Source organism: Eulemur rufifrons, chromosome 9 (genome assembly GCF_041146395.1).
Source record: "Eulemur rufifrons isolate Redbay chromosome 9, OSU_ERuf_1, whole genome shotgun sequence".
NCBI lineage: Eukaryota > Metazoa > Chordata > Mammalia > Primates > Lemuridae > Eulemur > Eulemur rufifrons.
In genome coordinates, this window is record NC_090991.1 from 54531153 (window position 1) to 54557369 (window position 26217).

Here is a 26217-nt window from a genome sequence, read left to right on the forward strand (position 1 = left end):
CACTTCCAAGCAGAGGGACGCAGCAGCGGGGAAGAAGACGCCTGCTAAGAAACGACTTCTCATCCTCTCCTAAGAGAAGAAATCACAGGCCTGGGGCTGTGAAGTTTATTTAAAGCCAATCCAAATGGGAGGCCGTGAGACTGGACCCAACAGCTCCGAGGTCGCCCTTGAACGGCTGCACAACGTCGCTTTGTTTCTTTGCTTGTTCTGTTTTGATTTTTCTTTGTTTGTAAAATAGGTATTCTGCTGTAAATGAAATCAACAAGATACAAGGAAATGAGGGCTGTGTGTTCGTCTATTTCATCACAAAACTGTCCCGGATGGGAAGCGGAACATCCTATGTGGGATTCCATGGAGGTAGGACCATAATATTAGTGAATATATCTATTTAAATACTGTTCGAGTTATTTGTCATTTGGTCCTGTGTTGTACATGTCTGAAATGAGAATAATGTAAATCGCAATAATTTTCTTTTCAGATGCGATTAGATTTCTACCACTAATTACCGTAAAGAAAGTCCCAATCTTGGGACTTGATGCTACATCACTTAGCATTTCCTTTATGTACTTGTCGGTAAAGCCCTGATTAGTCCCTCTGGCCCCACCTGTTAAGTGGGCAATAGCGGAGAGATTCCCGACTCGCACCGGCACGGGTGCACCGATAGCTCATGCCTGTTTCGGGGGCCAGGGATGGTATCCTCAAATCCTCCTCTCTTTTTTCTGAGTAATAGTGAACAAGAATTCATTATGTAGGAAAACCGTTATTCTAGAAGCAGGGAAACAAACGTAGTCTAATGAATTCGCAGATAATGGAAGGCAGGCCTTGCTGGCATCTCACTAATTACGATACAGCAAATCTAAGAACACATTTATAGAAGAATCGCAGACCTTATCCAGATATCCTTCCCGAGTCTGTTATTTCAGGTCTTAAAACCGATTTCGTGCTGAAGTTGTTGAGAGGTACGTAAAAGAAGCGGGTCGGCGACCTCTGTGTCGGCACACGCGGGGGTTCAGTCTCCCAGTCATTCGTTCACCGTCCGTGCAACTGACACTCGGGACAAGTAGTGTGTCCCTGCTTGTGACTGACGAGAAGATTCCTCGTGGCTTTGTTCGTCACAGGGCTGTGGCGGTCTGTGCACATTGACGACCTCCGGAGATCCACAGTCATGGTCTCGGACGTGACTAAACTGCAGAACGTCACCGTCAGCGAGCTGTTCAAGCCGGAAGAGCAGCCCGAGTGTGAGTGGCGAGGGGCGGCGTGCGGGCAGCAGGGGCCGGGGGGCTGCAGGGGCGGGGGCAGCAGGGGCCGGGGGGCTGCAGGGGCGGGGGCAGCAGGGGCGGGGGCAGCAGGGGCGGGGGCAGCAGGGGTCGGGGGGCTGCAGGGGCGGGGGCAGCAGGGGCGGGGGCTGCAGGGGCCGGGGGGCAGCAGGGGCGGGGGCAGCAGGGGTGGGGGCAGCAGGGGCGGGGGCAGCAGGGGTCGGGGCTGCAGGGGCGGGGGCAGCAGGAGTTGGGGGCAGCAGGGGTCGGGGCTGCAGGGGTGGGGGCAGCAGGGGTTAGTGGCAGCAGAGGTCGGGGCTGCAGGGGCGGGGGCAGCAGGGGCGAGGGCTGCAGGGGTGCGGGAAGCAGGGGTCGGGGCAGCAGGGGTGGGGGGGCAGCAGGGGCGGGGGCAGCAGGGGTTGGGGCAGCAGGGGCGGGGGCAGCAGGGGTGGGGGGGCAGCAGGGGCGGGGGCAGCAGGAGTTGGGGGCAGCAGGGGTCGGGGCAGCAGGGGTGGGGGCAGCAGGGGCGGGGGCTGCAGGGGCGGGGGCAGCAGGGGCGGGGGCAGCAGGGGTTGGGGCAGCAGGGGTGGGGGGGCAGCAGGGGCGGGGGCAGCAGGGGTTGGGGCAGCAGGGGCGGGGGCAGCAGGGGTGGGGGGGCAGCAGGGGCGGGGGCAGCAGGAGTTGGGGGCAGCAGGGGTCGGGGCAGCAGGGGTGGGGGCAGCAGGGGCGGGGGCTGCAGGGGCGGGGGCAGCAGGGGCGGGGGCAGCAGGGGTTGGGGCAGCAGGGGTTGGGGGCAGCAGGGGCGGGGGCAGCAGGGGTTGGGGCAGCAGGGGCGGGGGCAGCAGGGGTGGGGGGGCAGCAGGGGCGGGGGCAGCAGGAGTTGGGGGCAGCAGGGGTCGGGGCAGCAGGGGCGGGGGCAGCAGGGGCGGGGGCTGCAGGGGCGGGGGCAGCAGGGGCGGGGGCAGCAGGAGTTGGGGGCAGCAGGGGTCGGGGCAGCAGGGGTGGGGGGGCAGCAGGGGCGGGGGCAGCAGGGGTTGGGGCAGCAGGGGCGGGGGGGGCAGCAGGAGTTGGGGGCAGCAGGGGTCGGGGCTGCAGGGGTGGGGGGGCAGCAGGGGCGGGGGCAGCAGGGGTTGGGGCTGCAGGAGCGGGGGCTGCAGGGGTGGGGGCAGCAGAGGTCGGGGCTGCAGGGGCGGGGGCAGCAGGGGCAGGGGCAGCAGGGGTTGGAGGCAGCAGGGGCGGGGGCTGCAGGGGTGGGGGCAGCCGCGCGGTGGTGCTGGCAGGCGGGGCCGTGCCGCCGTCACCTCTGCAGGAGCTCTGCAGGAGCTCTGCACGGCCGTGGCATGACTGGTGACTCCTGTAGAGCACAGGGCCACGTGGATGGTAACGTTCCCACGTGCAGACGTGGATCTCTGTGAGTCAGCTCTGTCGGCCTCGGTTCCAGGCTGGAGGGAAGGGGTTGCCGTGGGAGGGCCGCACCGAGTGGGTGCCTTTGGGGCTGATCTTCATGACAAATATCCTCCCATCTGGGGACCCACAACGGAGCTGGGGGCGGGGGACGCCTGGGACGTTGGAGCCTAAGCATGCAGACCCCCAGACAGTGCTGCCAGCACTCCCCGTCCCCCCTTCTGAGTGGTGACCCGATCGCGTTTGCTTGGATTGCAGTGGAGCTGGGACGCGGGGCAGAAGATGACCGAGAGGAGGCGATGGAAACAGAGAGTAGCGGATCGGGGGAAACGGCAGAGGTGGACATGGAAACAGAAAGTTCTGGGAGGACGGAAGATGAAACCTCCCAGATGGGAGGCAGTGATGTAAGTTCCAGTTTTTCTGGCCCCCCCATATGCTGCTGGGTGACGCTTTCGAGGTGCATCTTCGTACTTGTCCACTGGGAGTTAGAGGGGTCCACGCGGCGGCACAGGGGTTAGGCTGGTTTCCCTCCTGCCCAACGCGAGCAACCATCTCCTGGTTGGTCGTCAGGGAACCGGCCAAGGGCAGTTGTGCCGGCAGGTGGTGGGCCGGCAGTGTCAGCTTTGTCCGTGAAGCCCTCCCCTCCGCCACCCCCACCCCCACTCCCACCCCCACTTCCGCGGGGCTCATGGCCGCAGTGTAGCAGGGCTTTCACCCGCCGTGGACGTGGCAGACACAGGAGACCTGGCTGTCTCCACGGACAGGTGCGGGTCCTGGACACCACCCGGCTGCTGAGGAGCTGCGTGCAGAGCGCCGTGGGCGTGCTCAGAGACCGGAGCGAGAGCTGCAGGCGCAACATGAGGAGGGTGGAGCTTCTGCTCAGCCTCTTCAGCGAAGACGACCAGTGCAGCGGTGAGTCCTCCCGCACTCGCTGCCTATGTGGGCTCTGCCCCAGGGCTGTGAATCATCACCCCCATGTCGGGGGGACGCCTTTCCGGGCTTCTGTGGCTCAGCAGAAGCAGCTGACACAGCGGGAACCTAAGAGCATCGCTCAAATTTCGCTCTAGAAGTGGCCTGGCCAGGGGACTCCCTTACCGGTGTGGGGGTTGGAAGCCGCGGACTCCGCAGCGCGGTGTCCACGGATGTGCTCAGTGTCTGTCTCCTCTGCCCTTGGCAGCCTCTTTCCTGCGGGTGTCCAAGATGCGCCTCTGGGAGCTCTTAAAGAAGCAAGAAGAGAACCACCTGTGCGGTCCGAAGGAGTGGGTGGCGAGGGAGGCTTCGAATCAGGACGCCCTCCAGGAGGCGGGCACATTCAGGTACCCAGACGGGAGCGCACAGGAGCCGTGTCAGTGCCGCGGCGGGTGTGGCCCCGCGTGCCGGAGCCCCCTCTCCGGCGGAGGGCTGAGGCTTTCTAAACCTCTGAGCAAGTCAGACCTGTCGTTTTTCCTCGAGGAGCACAAAATGAATCTGGGTGGTGGTTAGATGGGGGCTTGTTGGACTCTTTTCTCCACTTTTGTGTGTGTTTAAAATTTTTCATAATAACAAAACTTCAAAAAATAGATATCTGTGCTTACAGGAGGCGAACGTTTACTGGCACGTTGTGAACCATAGGAAGGGATGCTATTTTCGGTAATAAACTTAGAAAGGTGATATGCGGGGAGGGAACAGAAATGATTTTCCGAGTCCTGCTGCTCAAAGTAATGATAATTGCAAAAACAGGACCCAAGAGTGTCATTACTGCCCACGGTCCTTGACCTTTTGCTCGGGACTAACCCGTGATGACCTCTGGAGGCCACGTGTTTTGGAGGAAGGTCTCCAAGACAGAGGACCCCGCCCGCCTGGCTGGCTGGGCTGTAGACTGGTGACTGCCTTACCTGCTCTCGGTCTCCTCATCTCTGAAAGCAAGTTGAGTCCAGCCCTCAGCCCCTTCCATCTGCCGCACCTGTGCTCTGGGGACAGGTGGGAGAGAGCCGGCGCTGACGGGAAAGGGCGGGCTTGCGGGCACTCGGCTCGGCAGGGGCTTCTCTGTCTGTTTTTCCTCTAGTTCCCCTCATTTCTTTCCTCACTGCACCTTCTGCAGGAATTTTATAAGATCAGATAGGGGCCTAGGAATATTTTCATTTCCCTTGGCTGCGGCTTGTGGGTTTCACTGATACTTCTCCAGATCCTCACGCCCAGCCCTCCCCGGCTGCCCCTGGGTCGCAGGGTGCCCTCTGTGTGTGGCTGTGCAGCACTGCCCAGCGGCCGCTTTTCCCCGCTCTGCTGGTGACCGCAGCACTGAGGACAGGCTCTGTCCCCTCCACGGGCACCAGCAATGTCTGCACGGCCGCTGGGTCTGGGGTCAGGACTGCGCCCGTTCACGCCGCCTGTTTCAGAGCCGGGCGGTGCTCCGAGAGCTGCTGGTGGACCGTTAAAGACTTGGGGACCAGCTCGGTTCCCCCCGCCATGGTCTCTGGACTTAAGTCATTTGCCCCCTTGCGATTAAACAGCCCAAATCCTTGGAGTCCTTCTTTCCCAGCTCCCAGCCCCGCACACCCTCCAGACACAGCCGAATAAGGCCCCGCAGCGCCCGTGGGTGGCTCTGACCTCTCGCTTTTGCAGTCTGCTGTCCTCTCCCAGTCTGGTGACCGTCTCCGTCATGGCGATCTCTTTGCTCATTGGCAGGCTTAGTTTTCTCAGTATATCTGGCTACACGAAAATATCAACAACAAAAACTAAGTTCTAGATAAATATCCTTTCTTGTTTAACTTGATCTGGAACAAACTTACTTTGGTCTCTTCATCTTTATCATCTGCTATCCACAACTGATTTTTTTCTCAAAACTTTGATTTTTTTTTCTGAATGAGTTGGTCATTATCATCTTTATTTATAGGACCTAAATGACTTGTTGTGGAAAACAGTTACATATATTAAAAGCAAGTACTAATTCGCCTTTTCAGGGACCTAATTACAGTTTATTAGATGTAGAATTAAGCTCCTTTCCTGTTCTGTCTCTAATCGTAGATATTTCCATTTGTGGGTTTCTTTTCTAGTACTTAAAAATGATGAAAATTTCAATTTACAGCCATAGCTATCGTGCAGCAATTAGTAGGCCAGATGTTTTGTTAATGCCCAAGAAGGAATGAAATGTCCAAGGATGGCAGGCACCCCACTGTGGCTACTTTCAACCGCGACGGGGTCCCCTCTCCCTCCCGTGTTGCAGGCAAACCCTCTGGAAGCGAGTCCAAGGTGCCGTCACGCCTCTCCTGGCCAGTATGATATCGTTCATCGACAGAGACGGGAACCTGGAGCTCCTGGCCAGGCCAGACTCTCCACCCTGGGCGAGAGATCTCTGGATGTTTATTTTCAGTGACATTAAGCTTCTGAACATTCCTCTTGTGATGAATAATGCCAGGTGAATGGAAGACTTTCTTTTTATGGGAAGGGGAAAAGGATCATAATACAGCAGCACTTTTAATATGTTCTTCCAAGTGTTTGATAAAATACAGATACTGCCTTTAGGATAACATTTATGTTGGCTCTTTTTGCTGCCTGGAGGACGATGGCGTTGGAAAAGGAAGTTCACAGTGTTCTGAGAAATCCTTGTTTCGTCGCCACCCTCCCCGTTTCCTGGCTCTCAGAGCACCCACTGTCGTTGAAATCGCTGGGTGGGACTGGGCGTGTGGCGGGGACGCCGCGCTCAGGAGAGCTGTGGTCCTTGTTCCCCTTCCCTGTCCCTCGTTCCATGGGAGGAGCTGCACGGCCCACCCTGGGCCTGGCCGTGCAGAGCTCAGCTCAGCTGGCCTCCCACGAGCTTCCTCTTTGCATCCGGGGGCTTTGATTCCGGGACATAGGTTACTAAGGAATAAATTCCTGGAATCCTGAGTTGCCAGAGGAAGCTCTTGCTTAGAAGACAAGGTGCTGCTGATGCTCGAGTAAGAAAGAATCGCTCTGACAAGTCGTGCTCTGTAGTAAGCGGTGTCAGAGCAGAACAGGTTCAGGTACTAGAAGACTTGATTCTGCCAGAGATTTTAGGCACCTTACTCCGCCCCTACCAGCCTGGCTTGCTTTGTCTCTAAAGCAAGGGGATTCCATGAGGTGGTCTCCTGGCTCCTTCATAGCGGAAACCCTGCAGAGTGGACCAGCAGTTGTCTGTGCAGCCTCTCAGCACCCTGTGTTCGTTTGAGGACAGAGGGGAACTGGCGACAGTGGTTCTTGTGTGTTCTGAGTGACGTCTCACGAGCCACATTCTTGTCCTCATTCGCCTCCTTGCAGACCTAAAAGTGAGATGTCCTCCATCGTGGTGCAGAACTACATGAACCTTTCCGAGAATGCTTCCAACAATGTCCCATTTAGCTGGAGAATCAAGGACTACCTGGAGGAGCTTTGTGTGCAGGCTCAGTACATCACAGATGCAGAAGGTGAGGCCACCTGGGGACAGGTCCGGCACAGGTGAATCAGCCTGTTGCTCACAAAGACTTTGCCTGACAATAAGCAAGTAGATGGATGGCACTCTATCACGAGGTTCATTTTGGAGGTTTCAGTTTTAACACTGTGGAGTAGCCTCAAATGTATGTCGTTCCTTCATCTAAGGTCTCTGCAGAAGGGGTGAGAGTCCTCAGCAGGGATCAGGAGCCTTCCGGTCCCCTGCCAGAGGGAGCTGTGACATGAGTGTCAGTGCCATAGTGGCCAGGGGTGTGGCGGAATGGGGCGCATTCTGGCAGGAAGAGGACTGTTCCCTGCCACCAGCTGGCCATTCCCATTCCGAGGTTTCTGGAAACTGGGGCATGAAACTCAGGGGATACCTTCAGCTGAGCCTCTCACAGAAAATGCTAGTGCCTAGGTAGCCTCCTCCCCCAGGCTGAGCTGTGTGTTCCTCCCGGGTCACACAAGCCCAGGCGTGGCGCTGCGCTCTGCTGCCGAATGCCCACGAGTTTGGCCAGACACACCAAGGATAACATGACATTTTTGGAAGAGCCATCTTTCATACGTGAAATAATCTTTTCAACGTTTTCTTACGGTACTGGTGAAAACACTCAGATGAGCTTGTTTTTCTAGCTAAGCTTTCCGCCACTTTTCTTGGACAAACTTGAAGGAGTCTCTCCCCTGATGAGAGAGCGTTTCCTGTTTTCGGGGCAGTACTCTGACCGACTCTGCTTTCCTATGACAGCATGAAACGGGGGGCCGGCACCCCACCCACTAGAAGCCAGATCTTTCTGGTTTGAGGGTTCTGTGTCCCCAGCCCCTCAAGAGCAGCCCACTCACTCCTGATTTACTCGGACCCTGGGCTCCCGAGCACATTAGGACTTTTAGACATGCAACACACAACTCTGATCTCTGACACCAGACAGTTTTTACCCTTTGGGGCTAGCTTGGCTGTTTGTGACCAAAATTTAACATGGATTAAATTCTTCCTTCTTTATTCCATTGGGAAATACCTTACATGTCTAGATAGTGACCGTCCCTTTCATGCCCCGTGGGATCAGGCAGTCGGGGCCCCTTATCCGGGCCTCCCACTCGGCAGAGCCTTGCCCGCCGCTACCGCCCACCACGGCACTGCCCTGCTCGGGGCCGCCGGGCTCCTGGACGTGAGGGAGGAGTCGGGATTTAGAGTCACGCTCCAAGCCACTCTTCGGTTTCCTCTCTGCAGGGCTGTCACAGAAGCTAGTGGAAATCTTCCGGCAGACTCCGCTGGGCGTGTTTCTTGCCCAGCTCCGGGAAGAGCAGCAGCAGGAGCTTCTGCAGAGCTACTGCACGGACTTCCTCCTCCTGACCACGAGAGTGTCCTCGCCGGAGGAACTAAAGGTAGAGACCGACACAGGGTCTGTGTGCAGCCTGTGTACTGTGGGCCGGATGCAACACGGGCCTGTGTCCATGGCTGCGGGAACAGCAGGGTCCGTGGGGAGCTGGGGGTGGGGTCGCTTCTCCGTCTGTGGCCTCGCTCCGTGCTGACCCTCCGCCCACTGCCCGGGCCACCTGAAACACGGAAATTTCTGTCGACATGGGAAGACCTCCAATTTCCCTGTAATGCTTTCTTTTTAAATGTTGAGTTCCTCTGGAAGAAAATTAAGGTAAATATTTAACTAACCCTACAGGGTAAGAATAATAAATGAAATTCGATGGCAAGAGTAATACTTTTGACTACCTAAAAATTGTAAACTTCACTACATAAAAAAAAAAGTTACAAATGGGAGGAGAACATCCTTACAAGCAATATGACTAGAGGTTAAGGTATTCTTAGAAATCAATAAGAAAATACCCTAATTTTAAAAAATGGGTAAAAGTTATAGAAGAACTTTTAACAGAATAATCATCTTAATATCAACATCCATCCAGAGAACACTCGAAATTGCTCAGCCTCACTGGTAAATCAACAGAATGTGAACAGTTTAGAGACCATTTTTACCTACTTGTTCGGTAGCACCGAGTTTTAAGGAGGGCGGTCGGCGCTGCAGAGAAGGGCCAGCCGCGGCGCGGGCGGCACGTGCTCCGGAAACCGCCTGGCGGGCCGTGTCGCAGCCTCACACGGTCTAAACGTCTGACTCTGTCCTAAGAAAATGACTGGACACGTGCACAAATATTTTATTAATGGGAATGTTCTTTTCAAATTTGTTTCTAAAAATGGAAAATTAGAAACAATTTAATTGTCCAGAAATCAGAGATGGTTAAATTGAAGTGTAGCCACTCAGTGGGTCATTAAGCAACCATTAAAAGCGAAGCTGTCACGTATGTTCAGGGACAGAGAACAGAGTAACAGACTAACACAGCGACGCTCGTCACCCAGCGTGCAGTGGGAAAAATCAGGAAGACACCGTGATCCTAACTGGGGATGATGGGGGAGGAGGGGGCAGATATAAAAGTGACCAGGAGGAGCCCCACCAGACAGCAAACTGGGGACAGTGACAGTAAGCGTGACCTCCAGTGTTTTCCCGTAGTGTCTGCATTGTTCTGATTTTCCACAGGGGAAAACGTGCCATTTTTGTAACTTGAAAACATACACTAAAAACCCTTTCAATGCCCAGCTCCTGCAGATGGCGCTGTGGTCCGGCATCGGTGAGCTGACGGCAGCCGCAGGGCGGCCAGAGGAGGGGGTGTCCTTGCCCTGGGTGCACGTTGCCTACCAGCACTTCAGGAGCCGGCTGCAGAACCTCTCCAGAATCTTGACCATCCACCCCCAAGTTCTACGAAGCCTGGCGCAGGCCTCGCAGAGCCATGAGCTGGCCGGCCCCGAGATGGTATGGCTCCCCCGGGGAAGGCCCAGGCCTCGGCCAGCCCCACGCAGGTGTTGGGGTGCTTCTGGCTCCACCCTGGGCGCGGAAAGCTTGCGGGGCTGTGCTCCAAAGGGGAGACCTCTTCACGGGGCCTCCGTGTCGGTGTAACTCGGAGATGTTAAGAACACATCTAACTAATGCTTCCTATATCTCAAGACCATAAAGAGATTAGGTTGCAAGCCTGGAACACAAGAATGCACGGGGCAAACAGCCAGGCCTCTGGCCCAAGGGTTGAGAGCAGCCTCAAAGGAGGGAAGAGGTGGGGAAGGAGGGCCACAGCCCAGGCACACACCTGTCCCGTCTCCCCAGACGCTGGACGCGTTCGCAGCGATGGCCTGTGTGGAAATGCTGACGAGAGACGCCCTGAAGCCCAGCCCCCAGGCCTGGGTACAGCTGGTGAAGAACCTGTCCATGCCGCTGGAGCTCGTCTGTGCGGACGGGCACATGCGAGGCAGCAGGAGGCTGGCCGAAGCTGTCAGGGAAGTCAGGTGAGGCGCGGGAGCCCGTGCCCTGCTGCACGTGCTCGCTGGGAGCCCGCCACGTCCTGGGCACGTCCGTGAGACGCACTGGCAGACACTCCTGCTGCGGGAAGGGTCCTTTGCTCATTCACTCACTTGGCGCTTGTTGAGCCCTCACTAAGCGCCGGGCATCTCAGTAGATGCTGGCGACACACGGAGAAGGCTGTGCGTTCAGGGGGCGGATTATTAGGCTGCTGTGTGAGAATTGCTGTGCAGAAGGGACAGCCGGGGCGGGCAGGGCGAGCAGAGAGGGGACAGGCCACCAGGGTCAGAGCGGCAGTTCCTGCGCTGGGCTCTGGAGGCGAGGTGGGACCGAGCAGGTCGCAGTGGCGGCACGTGTTGAGGCATCACATGTGGGTCTCGTCTGAGCGGAGCATCTGAGACCGGGGACGGGCGACAGGTCAGGGACCGTGTCACAGGGGTCCGTGTGGAATCCCTGCTGCTGGCCTGTGCCCGGGTCCCTCTCTTCCCTCCCTGTCCTCTGCCTCCACACCTGCCTCTCTCCCCCGGTCCTTGTTTTGTCCCTGAGTGAGTGACACCCTCTTTTGACAGAAACCAGTGGAATCGGATTTTTTCCACTGCACTCTTTGTGGAGCACGTGCTGCTGGGGACAGAGAGCCAGGTCCCCGAGTTAAGCAAGCTGGTGACCGAGTATGTCTTCTTGCTGGACAAGGTGAGTACGTGGGCTCCGCTCGGCAGTAAGTGCTGACCCCCCCTTTGCAAAGCGGAGCATACCTGACACGTGACCTGACGTTTATTTGCAGGTTAGTGTGTTCTCTTGCAGCTCTCTGAGAATTTTACCTAGAGGTGTAAAGGAACATGATTTCATCAACAAGCCAGTAAATTTTCAATGTTTAATTGCTTCATTATTTACCTTCTCCTGATTACTAAGTCGGGCATAGCATTTAGGATTCTGTCGCATAAAGAGAAACTTGTAGGAATCGCATGCAGACAGGGACGCAGGCGGGGAACAAGCTAGTAAAAACTCTGGGAGGAATTACCAGCCTCTGGGGTAACCACAGAGCAGACCACCAGCCTGGCTCTCTGGGGGAGCCGCTTGTCACCACTGCCGTGGTCAGGGACACAAGATGCAGGAGAATGCCACTGGGATTGGGGACTTCAAAACAGAGTGCTGTCCATGGGACCGAGAGAACAGAAAGTCACCACGCCTCTGCCCCTTAACACCCTTTATAAAGCTAGTGACAGCACAGGACAACGCCCCTGCAGAAAAAGCCACCATCTCTGTGACCATGCAACGATGGCTACCCAGCAGAACACGGCCTCTGCCTCGCTCACCCCATGGCCTACACAGGGCCACGTCCAGAGGTCTTGCCGTCCGGTGTCTGAGAACAGCAGCTTTAGCCGTCCAGCCTTGGAAGTGCAGGAGGCGCGCTGGAGGAAGGTTGGCTTGGATGCTAGATGCTGCTCCTCTGACATGGCAGAAATGTCAATGGCTTAAGCACAGCATCAGCTTATTTCTCGCTCATACAGCAGGGTGGGCGCAGGCAGCCCAGGGCTAAGGGACCAGCTCCCCAGAGTCAGGCACCCGCACTCCTGTCTCGTCCCTTTGTCATTTTTAAAGTGCAGCCTCAATCCTGTGGCCTTAGAAGGCTGCTCCTGGTGTCATAGTCCATGGACAGAAGGAAGGGGAGGTGCAAGACACACCCATCCTCTTTAAGAGCGCAACCCAGGACGTGCACACTCGGCGTGCTCTGCCTCTCAAAGTATCACAGATGACAGTCTTTCCAGAAGTTCTACTGCAGATCGTAAGGGCACCATCAGCTTTTCAGTCCCTAATATCCCCATCTTTGCCATCTTCCACCCAACTGGGCCACTGCCATATTTATTTCGGTAAAATATACATACCATAAAATTTACCGTCCTAACCATTTTTAAGTGTACAATTCAGTGACATTCCTGCTCACATTGTTGTGCAGCCGTCACCACAGTGTCCCTCTCCAGCACTATTTCATCTTCCCAGATTGAAACTCTCTCTCCCTTGAACACGGACTTCCCGTCCCCACTCCCCCAGCCCCTGGCAACCACATTCTACTTTCTGTCCCCGTGAACTGGACTATTCAGGCACTCATACGGTATTTGTCCTTTTGTGTCTGGCTTGTTTCACTTAGCGTGAGGTTTTCAAGGTTCATCCCTGTTGTAGCATGTGTCAGAATTTCCTTTTTAAGGTGGGTAATACACCATTGTATGGATAGACCCCCTTTTGTTTATCCATTCATTGTTGATGGACATTTAGGTTATGTCCACCTTTGGCTACTGTAAGTAACGCTGCTGTGAACATGGGCGTACAAGTATCTGTTTGGGTCCCTACATTTAATTCTTTTGGATATATACCGAGAAGTGGAATTCCTGGATCACATAATTCTATGTTTAAATTTTTGAAGAATCACCGTGTTGTTTTCCACAGTGGCTGCACCATTTTACATTCCCACCAGCAATGCATCAAGGTTCTGATTTCTCCATATCCTGGCCAGCACCTGGTATTTTCCCTATTTTTGATAATGGCCATGTTAACTGGTGTGAAGTGGTGTCTCATTGTGGTTTTAATCTGTGTTTCTCCAATGACTAGTGATGTTGAGCATCTTCTCATGTGCTTATTGGGCATCTGAATATCTCTTTGGAGAAATGTCTATTCAAGTCCATTTTTGTATTGGCTTGTTGATTAACAAATCACGTTTATCAGGGTATTAAAAACACACACATCATTTCCAAGGAAGATTAATCCTGGGCATTCAAGGATGGCTCAGAATCAGAAAAATCTGTAAATGTCATCAGTTACATAAATTAAAAGGTAAACTCTAAATGAAAAGGTAGAGAAAAAGTGTTTGATGAAATTTGTGATTTGGGAAAAAAAATACTCTTGGCAAACTAAGAGTAGAAGGGAACTCTCTTTAAGCTTGTAATGCCCAAGGGTTTACATAATATCAAAACATCTACATAAATATTGCCCCTAACCACAAAATTCCATACACGTTGCCATTAAACTCACTGATCATGTATCCCTGAAGATGTGTATTTCCTAGAAACCAGGGCTTCCATTTCTTTTTTCTTTTTCTTTTTTTCTTTCTTTTTTCTTCTTTTTGAGACAGAGTCTTGCTCCATCATCCCAGGTAGAGAGCCGTGGCGTCAGCCTAGCTCACTGCAGCCTCAAACTCCTGGACTCAAGCATCCTCCTGCCTCAGCCTCCCAAGTAGCTGGGACTATAGGTGTGCACCACCACGCCCGGCTAATTTTTTCTATTTTTGGTAAAGATGGGGTCCCACTCTTGCTCAGGCTGGTCTTGAACGCCTGAGTTCAACCGATCCTCTCGCCTCAGCCTCCCAGAGTGCTGGGATTGCAGGTGTGAGCTACCATGCCCGGCCCCATTTCTAACTATAATAGAGAAACTTGCCATTTGCACTCAAGCAGACACATGTAAGAATGTTGAATACAGGAACGTTGGGAATTGTGAAAAATTGCAAAAAATCTAAATGCCCATTAACCAGAAAACAGGTAACTGGTATATTCATCAATGGATACCATCTAGCACATAGCAAGAATGATTTGGGACCTACATGTGTTAGTGCAGAGTGCAAGCTGTAGAAGCCTAGGACGGTGTGATGTCATTGATACAAAGTTTTAAAACATTCACAACAATAATAGAGTGTATATGCATGCAGATGTCCTGAGAGCTGAAATTTAGGGATGTGGCTATCTTGGGGGGCGGGGGGAGGGAAATGTGATCAGAGAGGGAGGTGGAATTGCAACTTGTAATGTTTTGTTTCTTTAAAAAGTGATCTAAATCAAATATTCAAAAATGCTGAGATTTCCTGAAGCTTGGTTGGGGATACACAGATGGTAATTACACTATTATTATTTAAAGTGTGAAATATCTCCTAATAGCAAGAGGGAGATAGACCTTAAAAGAAAAAGAGAGAAAGGGGAAAATCAGAAGTTGAGAATGTAGCTCTTCTCCTGCAAAGCAGCAGAATCACAAAAAGGGCGTCCGGAGCTGAGGAAACCATGAACAGAGAACCCAGAGGCCTTGTGCTGCCCCCCAACTCTGCACAGCCAGCCAGCTGGCCCAGTGGCTGCATTGTGCCCCCTTTCGCCTCCGGAAACGGCCTGTCCGGCTGCCCCGCCCTCCCCACTGTTCTGACTGCTCATCGCTGCCTCCCACAGTGTCTTCGGGAGAACTCTGACATCAAGACCCACAGGCCTTTCATGGCTGTGATGAAGACCCTCCGCGAATGCAAGGACACAGCCAGCAAGACCCTCAGCAGGTGAGACCCCTGGCTTGGGATCCGTGAAGGAGCGACTTCTGAACCTTTGGTGTTTTAGCCTCTGCCGGCCAGCTGCTCTGCTTCAGAACGAACCCCCTTCTTGGATCCTAGGTGTGAGATTCAGCCATGCCCCCTCTGCCTGGGCGACGCGCAGGAGCCTGTCTGTCTGCCCTGTGACCACGTGTACTGCCTGCGCTGCATCAGAGCCTGGCTTGTCCCCGGGCAGATGATGTGCCACGACTGTCGGACTGCCTTGCCAGACACGTTCTCTCTGACCGTTTCCCAAGAGCACAGGTAAAACGCCCTTTCTCGTTTCCCACTCCCCTTTTTTGCAAATACAGTATTCAAAAATACGAACTCAGCGAGGCGCGGTGGCTCACGCCTGTAATCCTAGCACTCTGGGAGGCAGAGGTGGGTGGATTGCTCAAGCTCAGGAGTTTGAGACCAGCCTGAGCAAGAGCGAGACCCCGTCTCTACTAAAAATAGAAAGAAATTATATGGACAGCTAAAAATATATAGAAAAATGAGCCAGGCATGGTGGCGCATGGCTGTAGTCCCAGCTACTCGGGAGGCTGAGGCAGGAGGATCGCTTGAGCCCAGGAGTTTGAGGTTGCTGTGAGCTAGGCTGACACCACGGCACTCTAGCCCGGGCAACAAAGTGAGACTGTCTCAAAAAAAAAAGAACTCTACTAACCTTCATTTGGTAGAAAACCAACTTCAGGGGACTATCAGAAGAGAGACCACCACTTATGTACCTTCATAAACATCTGCTGTCTCAAAATTCTTCTCTCCACATGTATAGATTTGGGAGACAGAAAATTTAGAAAAAATAAATCAGAAAGTATTAAAACCCTCAATAGAGGCTCAAGGAATTTAGATGCAACTGGTCTGTCCTCTTCATTGTGTAAATGTCATTTATGTTCACTGGCCCAAGGACAAAACCTTGTTTAGCTTTGCAGAGGAAAATAAAAGGAGCCAACGCTCTCTGGGCTCAGCAGGCCTCGGCCCTGCTCTGGAAGTGGTGGGTTTTCCTTCCCCAGCCCTCCCTTCTGTGGCCCTAAACGTGGAGCCCCAGGCAGGCCTGGTGGTGGGCGCTTTGACATGCTTTGAGACTCTGGAGGGGACTGCGAGCTGCCCAGTGATGAAACTGTTCCCCGAGAGAGATGAGTCTAAATACTGTTTGTTGCAGTTTTGAAGAGCAGCTCTAAGCAATGTAAGGAGCGACTTAAATCTTGAAAAATGAAATGCCGCCCAAAATCTCCAATCATTCTGTATGGAGGGATGTTGGAACACATCCTGCAAGTTTTTTGACTGTGTTTTTCAACTGTTCCTAAGGAAAGCCATTGAGAAACATGCCCAGTTCCGCCAGATGTGCAACAGTTTCTTTGTGGACCTGGTTTCCACCATGTGCTTCAAAGACAACACCCCACCACAGAAGGAGGTGATAGACAGCCTGCTGTCACTACTCTTTGTACAGAAGGAACTCTTAAGGGACACTCGCCAAGGTAAGTTGCTTTTTTCCCATGAACCTAAAAATTCAGTTCTTCTTCTCACTCTGACATGTCAGATGCGGTGAGCTACCTTTCTCCTTCCGGTTTAAGGACGCTGTGAACACACCAAGTCCCTCTCTCCATTTAACGACGTTGTCGATAAGACTCCGGTTATCCGCTCGGTGGTGCTGAAGCTGCTTTTGAAGTACAGGTAAGAGCAACTGCCTTACTCGAGATGTGCTTCTAGAAAGTCTGGACTTCTTTTTCTCTTTATCATGGCTTTCTCTTTGCTACCAAGTGTTCTTCTCATGACTAGTAGCTCGTTCATGATCTTGGGAAGCTTTTGGGTGAGGGCTGACCTGGCTTATCTGTGTTGGTTGTGTGTTCCGACATTGTCACACATAGACACATGCATTTAGTACATCCACAAGCACATACTGAGCAAGAAGAAAACAGGATGCCGGGAAGGGACCTCGGTGTTGTGAAGCGAGCAGAATTTTGAGTCTGGAGTCCTAGTTCACGGCAACCCAGTTGTGTGGTTTTTTTTTAGGGTGGTAACTTAGAACGTCTCTCACCTTCAGTGTCCCGGGTGTGCTCTAAGTTCATATTCCCCTGAACATGGGCTGTATCAGTAAATGTCCTTGGTTAGGAAGGATGTTGACAACATGTAAGAATATTGTCGTCTGTGGTCCTTGTGTTGATCTAGTGTTACAGTTCTGAAAGTGTCGGTGAGGATCTGTGGGTGTGGGGAGGTCCCTGAGGTCAAAACTGTTTTCAAAATAATACTAAGACAAATTTGCCTTTTTCAACGTGTTGATATTTGCAATGGTGTTACAAAAGCAGTGGCAGGTAAGACTGGCATCTTCACACGAGGAAAGCCGTAGTAGCAGTCATTGTTTTCCTTACTACCGTGCAAATGTAGTTTTCTAAAAAGGCCAGTTCTACCTATTAATTGTACTGAATCTCAGCCCTGGAGGATAGACTTTTTAAATATTTTGTGGAAATGGGAGGTGCATGCAGTACACTCTAGCTGCACACCAAAGTGCAGTGTTATCTCGGAGAGAATCGCTCACCGCAGTCTTGTGCGAACTGGCTGCTTTTTCATGGAATGCCATTTGCCCTTGCGGGAACGAGTGACAACCGCAGTTAGTCAGACCTGGCGCCCGGCACGCACTGTCCTGAAAACAGGCAAAGTGAACCTGTCACGTCAGAACAACTGATGGTGTTTGTTGCTAATGATAAAATTCAAGATTTTAAGCAAAAATTAAAATTTTGGAAAACTTGTATTCTCCACCGTGAGCTTGTTAGCTTTCTAGTACTTGAGGACTTTTTGAGGCAATACGTGGTGATATTAATGAATGTGGATGAGTTTTTTTAATATAGAATAAATATGTCAACATTTGCAAGATCTGTATAGCTCAGCGAACCAATATGTTCCAAATGACCAATGCCCAATGTCACAAAACCATGTGTGGGTGAAAACCCATTTAAAGTGCAAAGGATACCACTGAATTTTAATATAATTGACTACAGAAAGTGCATTGATATGATTTCCGGTTCCACATTACAACTAACCTATAGAAACGATGATTTGTCAAGTTTTGGTATAGTATCAAAGAAGAATATCCATAATTATCTGCAAAAATTATTGAAATATTTCTCCCTTTTCCAACTATATAACGTGTGAGGCCAGATTTTCTTCATATACTCAATGTAGCACAGCTGATCAGAAACAGGAGCAGATATATAAGAAGTCAGCTGACTTCTGTGAAGCCAGGAATTAGAGAGATTTGTAGGGATGTAAAACAAAGCCACCCTTCTCCCTAGTTAATTTTCAAATTCTGGAAAATAGTTCATTATTTTAAATGTTATTTAACATGTAATGAATTTATTATTGCTATTTTAAATGTGCTGATATTTTGGAAATGTTTTAATTTTTAATAATTTCTAATATCATAAATATTGATAGCTATAACTCACATAAGGAAAAGTTCTTTGGAGTTCTCAATAATTTTTAAGACTTTAAATGGGTCCCGAAACCAAAAAGTTTGAGAACAGCTGGTCTAAAATATGGAATTTTATATTCTTCCAATCTTGTGTTAAGATGTGTTCAAGGAAATCATGTTATAAACTGTATATCCATATGTATGTTTAGACACACACACACACACACACACACACACACACGGAGGGGGATGGACAGGCGATTGACAGGTGCCTTTTTTGGGGGCTAAGATGGGTCTCCAGATGTGAAATAATCACGAAGAATATTTCTGTCTCCACAGCTTCCATGAAGTAAAAGATTATATTCAGGACTACTTGTCCCTGTTAAAAAATAAAGCTCTCATAACTGAAGATAAAAGTGAGCTGTACATGCTCTTCATCAACTGCCTGGAGGTACACCGTCACTTCCCTGCATTTCTTCTGCAAACTCTCTGAACCACATGGCTTAATGCAATGAAAAAGTGTTTTCAAAAGTTTACAAATTATGATGTTAGTCAGTACAATTAACAGAGGCCGTGTTCCATGCAGAAAAACAGAAGGGTTCCAAAGACATCGCCCCTGTCCTCAGCAGCTGCATACGTTGGCACTCAGGTGCTAGAAGAACATAGCACCAAAGCCGACAGCGCTTACGCCGGATGGTGACCCATGAATACTGTTTATTATCCTCCTATTTTAATAGCCAACATTTTTTACAATGTATATGAACGAAATTAGATTATATAAAATTTTTTTCTCATAGGTTTGGTTTTCCCTTCCTTCTTGGCCCTAAGAGAGAAAGGAATGTTAGTTTTCCACGATTCAAAACATTTACACTGAAACTTAGAGTAATATTATTAATCCTCCCATTATTCTCCATAAAGTCACACTGTGGCAATTCCAGAAGGTTGGGGACTTGCATATTAAAAAGAATTATAGCCTTTTCTTCTTGTTCTTTGATCCTTAGGATTCAGTACACGAGAAGACCAGTGCTTGCTCCAGAAACGAAGAACTGAAGAACCTACGAGAACAAAGGGACTTCCTTGAGACGTATCCCCTGGCAAGACGTGGCCAAGATCCTGCCCGCGAGGCCTCGGTCGAATACCTGCAGGAGATCGCCAGCGTCCGCCTCTGCCTCAACAGGGCTTCGGACTTCATCTCGGAGCTGCAGGGAGGCTCAGGCAAGCCTTGTTTACTTTGAGTTTAAAGACCTGTTATTTAGAAGTTTCAGAAGAATGGGAAACAGGTTTGTAAAATAATGCTGGTCCTTACTGCCCCTCTCTCTCCTGGGTGCGTCTTACTGTGAATCCCTAAAGAGGTGGCCTTGTCCCCTTAGACTAGCTTCGTGTCCTGCTATAAGTATCCTGAGTCAGTGCGTCCCCCGTCGCTCACCCCCTTCTCCCTGGACCCCCAGAGATGGCAGAGGAGAAGCGACGCTATCTGCGGCAGGTTGAGCACTTCTGCACCCGCGTGGAGAACGACTGGTACCGCGTGTACCTGGTGAGGAAGCTGGCCAGCCAGCGGGGCATGGAGTTCGTGCAGGGCCTCTCCAAGCCGGGCCACCCGTGCCAGTGGGTCTTTCCCCAGGACGTCATCGCGCAGCAGGTGAGAACGTGCTGTCAGTGCCCTGGCCCGGCACTCCCATCCCGGGCTGGTGCGGCTCCCGCATTCCGCCCGCCCTCACCCTCCCCAGAGCCAGGAAGGGGCACACATGTGTCTGCAAGGTCCTTTGTCTCTGCTCCAGCTAATGTGACCCAGCTTGGGAGGACGCTTAGACCACCTGCCTAGGACGGAGATGAGCATGTGTGCACATGCAGGTTCTGGTTGGTCATCCGCCTGCCAAACTTGTTTAGACATCACTTCTCATCGAATTTGACACACAGAAAGTCAAGGAATGTTTCTGTGGCCTTTGCTTTCAGCAAAGGAAAAAGGATTCAGCCTGCAGGATGTGTCCTTCTTGCCTCTGGCAGGCAGGAACAGTTAAGAATGAGCACTAAGGATGGAAGAATTGTATTAAGTTTAGTTCTCAGGGATCCTTTCCAGGTGCTCAGAAATTAACAGATCCTATTGTCCTGGGGTTTCAAAAATGATACTAGGCTGGGCGCGGTGGCTCGCACCTGTAATCCTAGCACTGTGGGAGGCCGAGGCGGGAAGATTGCTCAAGGTCAGGTGTTCGAGACCAGCCTGAACAGGAGCAAGACCCCCGTCTCTACTGAAAAATAGAAGGAAATTAACCAGACAACTAAAAATATATATAGAAAAAATTAGCCGGGCATGGTGGTGCATGTCTGTAGTCCCAGCTACTCGGGAGGCTGAGGCAGGAGGATCGCTTGAGCCCAGGAGTTTGAGGTTGCTGTGAGCTAGGCTGACGCCACCGCACTCACTCTAGCCCGGGCAACACAGTGAGACTCTGTCTCAAAAAAAAAAAAAAAAAAAAAGATACTAAAACCCTGACTTTTTTTTTTTTTTTAAACTACCGGCCGGGGTTTACAGTCGACCTAGTTTAAGTCACCTGGCTTTGGTGCTGCTCTTGAGCAGAGCAGGCAGCGCCCAGGTCAGCACTGCGCCCTCTGCAGGCTCTTCGTGCACTTACGCCTCTTCCCCTGCCAAGGTGGGGACGTTCTTTCCAAGATAGTGCGGGAGGGTCACGTCTTGGCAGGACTCGGGAATCCCAGCTCAGCCGCCGTTGTGCCTCTGATGATTCCCCGGCTCCTGTGCCTATTGAGCTGCTTCTGTGCCAAACGTTCCCCTGCAGTCCACGCTGTGATTAACCCCTGTTTTCCTGGTGCTGCAGAAGGACCACCCGGGCCAGATAGATCGATACCTGGTGTACGGTGATGAGTACAAGGCTCTTCGCGATGCCATGGCCAAAGCTGTGCTCGAGTGCAAGCCCCTGGGTATCGTGACTGCCCTGAAGGTAGGACGGGCCCACGGTTTCCCTCTGGTACCAAATGGCACCCCTCAGGGCCTGTGTCTCCCCTGGGTTATGTCAAGTGATGCGGGGATGTGGACCACCGAAGCGGCCCTGTCGAGCGACACACTGTCAGAAGTCACATGCTGCGCCTGGCCGGTGAGTGCACTAGTGGCTGGAGCAGGACAGCACGGTGGTTGACCGGGACGGATCTGCTATGACCTGCTGAGTGGCCAAGGCCATCAGCGGCTCCTTTCTGACTTCTGTCCACCACCTCCTTTGAGGTCCTGGAGAAGAATCGTGTCCTCCAGGCTTACTCTGACACGAAAGCTGCTGACACGCCTGGCAAAATTCACATCTCTCTGCGTATTCACACATATGCTTGTGTGTGTGCGTTTGGAATCTCACCTTTAAACTGGTCTGGCCTTGCTCCCTTTTTGAGTCCTTGCTTACCTTGGCATTGTGCCAGGAAAGGGGGAACTAGGAAATCCTCTCTTGTACCGGAAAATTTCTAAGACCAGTGAAGTGGTCAGAAGAAGAATAGATGGTGATTTCTGTTACTTCTGTCACAAGCTGATAAATATACATTGCGTTTAATCGGAGAATATTTTATAAACCTTGTAGCCCGAGAGTTGCTGACCAGAAGATGGCCCACAGGCGGCATGGTCCCAGGTGTCTGGGCTCTCCCGCCCCTTGGTGGGTTGAAGGCTGATGCACATTTCGTATTCACATGTAAACTACTCAGGCCTCGGGCCCTTGGACGGAGCTGTGTAACTTCTGCGTTCTCACTGGATATGCTCGCTTTTGCAGGCCTGCGGGAAACCCAAAGCCCAACAGGCAGTCCACTTGCTGTTAGCACTGTTCAGAGAGGTGGCTGTTTTGTACAGATCCAGCAATGCGAACCTCCATCCTAAGCCGGAGGTGAGTAACAGTATTCAGGGCTTGTGTTTATAGGCTTGTTATTTATCCAGAGGGACGTTGAAGAATAAAAGTCATAAGCACAAATCATGCCCAGGATTTTTTATCTAGGATGGAAGTTTTCAACCTTATTATGCAGAGGAACTCTTTTCTGTTTAACCCCAAGGTTACAGAATTACAATTAAAAATAACATAAAGATACATAAGAACATAAGATAATGTTTACCAAAATAGAAAATCAAAATTAATGTTTAGGTATGTGGTTGCTGTATATATAGAGAGCAAATTCTCTTCTGTAAAGAATTTCCCCTCAGGCCGGGCGTGGTGGCTCACGCCTGTAATCCTAGCACTCTGGGAGGCCGAGGTGGGCGGATCGTTTGAGCTCAGGAGTTCGAGACCAGCCTGAGCAAGAGCGAGACCCCATCTCTACTAAAAAATAGAAAGAAATTATATGGACAGCTAAAAATATATATAGAAAAAATTAGCCGGGCATGGTGGCACATGCCTGTAGTCCCAGCTACTCGGGAGGCTGAGGCAGTAGGATTGCTTAAGCCCAGGAGTTTGAGGTTGCTGTGAGCTAGGCTGACGCCACGGCACTCACTCTAGCCCGGGCAACAAAGCAAGACTCTGTCTCAAAAAAAAAAAAAAAAAAAAAAAGAATTTCCCCTCAAATGGTGGTAATTTATCCATATTTACCATGATATTTGATGTGTATTTGCTATAAAAATGTATGCCTAAGAGCAAACGTTTGAATTCACATATTCTTCTTTGATATATCTTAAAAATATCCTTTCCCTGTTAGCAATGTGAGGCTGTGAACACATTCATTGAAGAGTGCAAGATCCTCTCTCCTGATGTCAAATGTTTTGCGACATCCCTTGTGGACAATACTCTGCCATTGCTGAGGACGAGCCCCGGTGACAACACGCTTGAAGGAACAGTGACAGAAATGGCCATTCATGCAGCAGCCATCCTTCTGTGTAGACAAAACCAAGTCTTGGAACCGCTGAAGAACTTGGCTTTCTCCCCGGCCAACATGGTGGTAAGACTGGGCTGGGATTGCATCGGCCTTCCCAGCAAAAACTTCCAACAGTTTGTCACCGTAGAGACCCAGCCCGCCGCCCTGGGAACTCTGGAACCTCTTTAGCTTCCAAGTTCCATAAATGCCTTTTTATCTCACCTGACCCTTTAGCCCACAGCAGTAGTGCAAAACTCGCCTCACCCTTGGCAGTTTCCCAGAGAACAGTTACATTTTCTGCATAGACAGCTTTTGAGGTCAAGAAGAAAGAAAACAAAAGTTCACTTTCTTCCCCTGGGCCTCCGCTGAGCAATAGCAGCCCGTCCGTGTGCTCACTCACCGAGAGCCGGCTCTGCCTTCTTGGTCTTTCAGAACGCCTTTCTCCCGACAATGCCGGAAGACTTGCTGGCTCAAGCGAGGAAGTGGAAGGGTCTGGAACAAGTCCGTTGGTACAGTAAGTGTTGGTGTCTGGGCGGGAATCGCACTCCTGTCTGCTCTGCGGCACATCCGACTGCCACGTGAGGCATCGGGTTAGACCTGGGATCCACGTGGCTCACACCTAGAGGGCCAAAATCACCTGCCTTTTTCTGCCTGTGGACCACCGCAGAGTGTGAGTGGCGCCCTGCTGCCCAGATGATCCAAATCCCCTCAGTTTTCAGTCGGATGGACAGGACCCTTTGGGGTGCACATCCGCTCCCGGGAATGTGCCACTTAAGGAAAGGGGGGCTGGGAACCATGTCAGGGCTCACTCAGAGGCCAGTCACAACACAGCAAAGTTTATGTCCCCAAAATAGCTCTTTTGAAGTGTAGAAAAGGGAGACAAAATAATATAACCCATGACTTCATGTAAATTTTGCTGTTGCCTTGAATAAATAATCTCTTTAAACTAGTTTGTAAAGTTGTTATAAAATATGCTCGTGGTACCAAAAAGAAAATCAAAGGGTGGAACAGAAGGGTATAAAAGACTGTGTACCTTACCTCCAAAGTTCCCCGGTATAAGCCTGTCATCTAATTTCTCTTTGCTCTCTAAAACTAAGCTCAGACACTTTTCACTAACAACATTTATTGAGCTCCCGGCACGTGTCAAACAACTAAACTAACAAAGTAGCTCGAGATTTCTGGGAAGGCACTCCGGACGGCCGCTGAACGTCACGTTTGGTCAGGGCCAGAGAGTAGGAAGTTGGCTTTCCCTCTGCAATATAGGTTACGTGCCGGAACCTCGTTAGCTGACGTGTGTCCTGTGGTTCTTTTAACAGCTTGTCCCAACGGCCATCCCTGCTCTGTGGGAGAGGTGAGTCTTGGTGTCTGACAGGGTTTGTGGGGGACAACACGTGCATTGCTCCGGGTCTCGGGGGGTCGGCCACAGAGAAGGAGGAGAACGGGGGTCTTGGCTGGCTGGGAGGGCACAGGCTCACGCCCGAGCCTTCAGGGTGTTCCGCTGAGCGTCTGAGCTGATCAGCCAGGGCTCCTGACCTCAGCACCACGGACAGACCTCTGCACCATGGGCCTGTCCTATGCGTCGTCGGGTGTTTGGCAGCATCCCTGACTCCGCTCACAGGGTGCCAGGCGCACTTCCTCTGCCCCAGGGAGATAGCCAGGAACGTCTCCGGATATTGCCCATCCCCTGGGAAACACAACTGCCACTGATGGAAACTGCTGCTAGCCATCCTTATTTAGCCACTGCTGAGTAGGACCAGTGACACTTGTCCCTACAGAATGGCAAAGTGTTGTCTGGAGCCCAGAGAGGAGGCACAGTCTGCATACCAAGGGGTGAGGAGAGTTGGAGGCTGCAAGCCACAGGGAAAGGACCGTGCAGTAGGCGTCTCTGAATCCAGCGTCTAGCCAGGGCCCTGCACGCCATGTGTCTGCGCTTGCTGAGCGAGAGGTGGTCCTCTGAGCCGACACATGCTCTGTAATAAAGTCAGTAGGAGACACGGAGGGGGAAAAACTGGTAAATACACTTTATCTTTCTGAGCTTCACCGACTTCCTTGTCCATGAAAGGAGGAGATTGAAATAGATTCTTCCCAAGACTGCTCGCAGCTCTGAAACCTGGGGCTGGGCTGGGCTGTTACGTGCTGTGATTCTCAGGACAGAGCGGCACACTGTCTGGTTTTTTAAAATGAGCCTTCAGAAGTAGTAAATCATACGGATGGATTTTGTTTTTTAATAAAAAAGTCCAAATGGATGTAAGGAAATCGGTGTGAAAGCTGTTGTAGTATTCCTGGTATCAGATGAGGAAGCACTAAGGCCCAGGGGGAGAGATGTTAGAATGGAAAAAAGCGATAAATACGAGAAAGGAAGACTGAATTTTATGTTTGTCTATAAAGTGTCACTCCATTTAGGAATAAAACTTAAATGGTCTCACCTGTTTTTTTAAAAAGCCCAAATTTGCCCATGTACCATACCTACCATTCCTTTGAGTGTCTCCCTGAGCCCCGTGGCGGCTCCGGTGCAGCGAGCACACGCTAGAACACGCCATCGAGTGGCGCACGCCTCCTCCTGTGGGAGGACGTGTTCATTTGCACGAGGGCATTTGTGCATAAAATGATGCTGGCTCCACACCGGTCCTGAGTGACGTCTGTCTTCACCCTAGTGCGGCATGCCCATGGAACAGAGCTTTTGCGTTGACTGTCGCGCTCCAATTGGAGGTTCCAACCACAGACCTCACGATGGCTTTTCTGTTATCACGTATGTAAGATCGTATTTCCTTTCTGAGTAGTCAACCATGCGTTTGGGGGCTGTTTTTATTCCAGTTGCTAAAGTGACACTAAATGCAATATTAGTTACTATAGTACATTTGGGCCTGTGTCGTACTGGATATCAGTGCCACCGTCCCAGCCGTCATACAGCTGCGAGGTATTGGGTCTGTCCTTGGCTCACTGGCCCTTAAACACAAAGCAGATACCCATTAACACTTCTTTTTTTTTTTTTTTTTTTTTTTTTTTTTTTTTTTTTTTAGACAGAGTCTCACTCTGTTGCCCGGGCTAGAGTGAGTGCGCTGGCGTCAGCCTAGCTCACAGCAACCTCAAACTCCTGGGCTCAAGCAATCCTTCTGCCTCAGCCTCCCGAGTAGCTGGGACTACAGGCATGCACCACCATGCCCGGCTAATTTTTTCTATATATATATTTAGCTGTCTATATAATTTCTTTCTATTTTTAGTAGAGATGGGGTCTCGCTCTTGCTCAGGCTG

General features: G+C 51.4%; 1 protein-coding gene across 4 annotated transcripts in view; it reads left to right on the plus strand.

Moving 5' to 3' along the window:
* RNF213 (ring finger protein 213) overlaps positions 1-26217 on the plus strand; it is a 97164-nt gene that overhangs the window by 57186 nt on the left and 13761 nt on the right. For 2 of the 4 annotated variants that reach the window (XM_069482958.1, XM_069482961.1), the window contains 25 exons: positions 239-357; positions 1119-1238; positions 2919-3064; positions 3425-3572; positions 3838-3976; positions 5863-6054; positions 6915-7060; positions 8290-8444; positions 9662-9874; positions 10220-10398; positions 10981-11101; positions 14608-14708; positions 14820-15002; positions 16044-16213; positions 16310-16409; positions 18484-18595; positions 19146-19359; positions 19593-19783; positions 20755-20763; positions 20973-21095; positions 21900-22010; positions 22810-23049; positions 23398-23479; positions 24282-24316; positions 25620-25714. In XM_069482958.1, the coding sequence (XP_069339059.1) occupies positions 239-357; positions 1119-1238; positions 2919-3064; positions 3425-3572; positions 3838-3976; positions 5863-6054; positions 6915-7060; positions 8290-8444; positions 9662-9874; positions 10220-10398; positions 10981-11101; positions 14608-14708; positions 14820-15002; positions 16044-16213; positions 16310-16409; positions 18484-18595; positions 19146-19359; positions 19593-19783; positions 20755-20763; positions 20973-21095; positions 21900-22010; positions 22810-23049; positions 23398-23479; positions 24282-24316; positions 25620-25714 (3444 nt within the window). The remainder of the gene's footprint in view (positions 1-238; positions 358-1118; positions 1239-2918; positions 3065-3424; positions 3573-3837; positions 3977-5862; positions 6055-6914; positions 7061-8289; positions 8445-9661; positions 9875-10219; positions 10399-10980; positions 11102-14607; positions 14709-14819; positions 15003-16043; positions 16214-16309; positions 16410-18483; positions 18596-19145; positions 19360-19592; positions 19784-20754; positions 20764-20972; positions 21096-21899; positions 22011-22809; positions 23050-23397; positions 23480-24281; positions 24317-25619; positions 25715-26217) is intronic. The other 2 variants (XM_069482957.1, XM_069482960.1) reach the window with 1 other exon arrangement.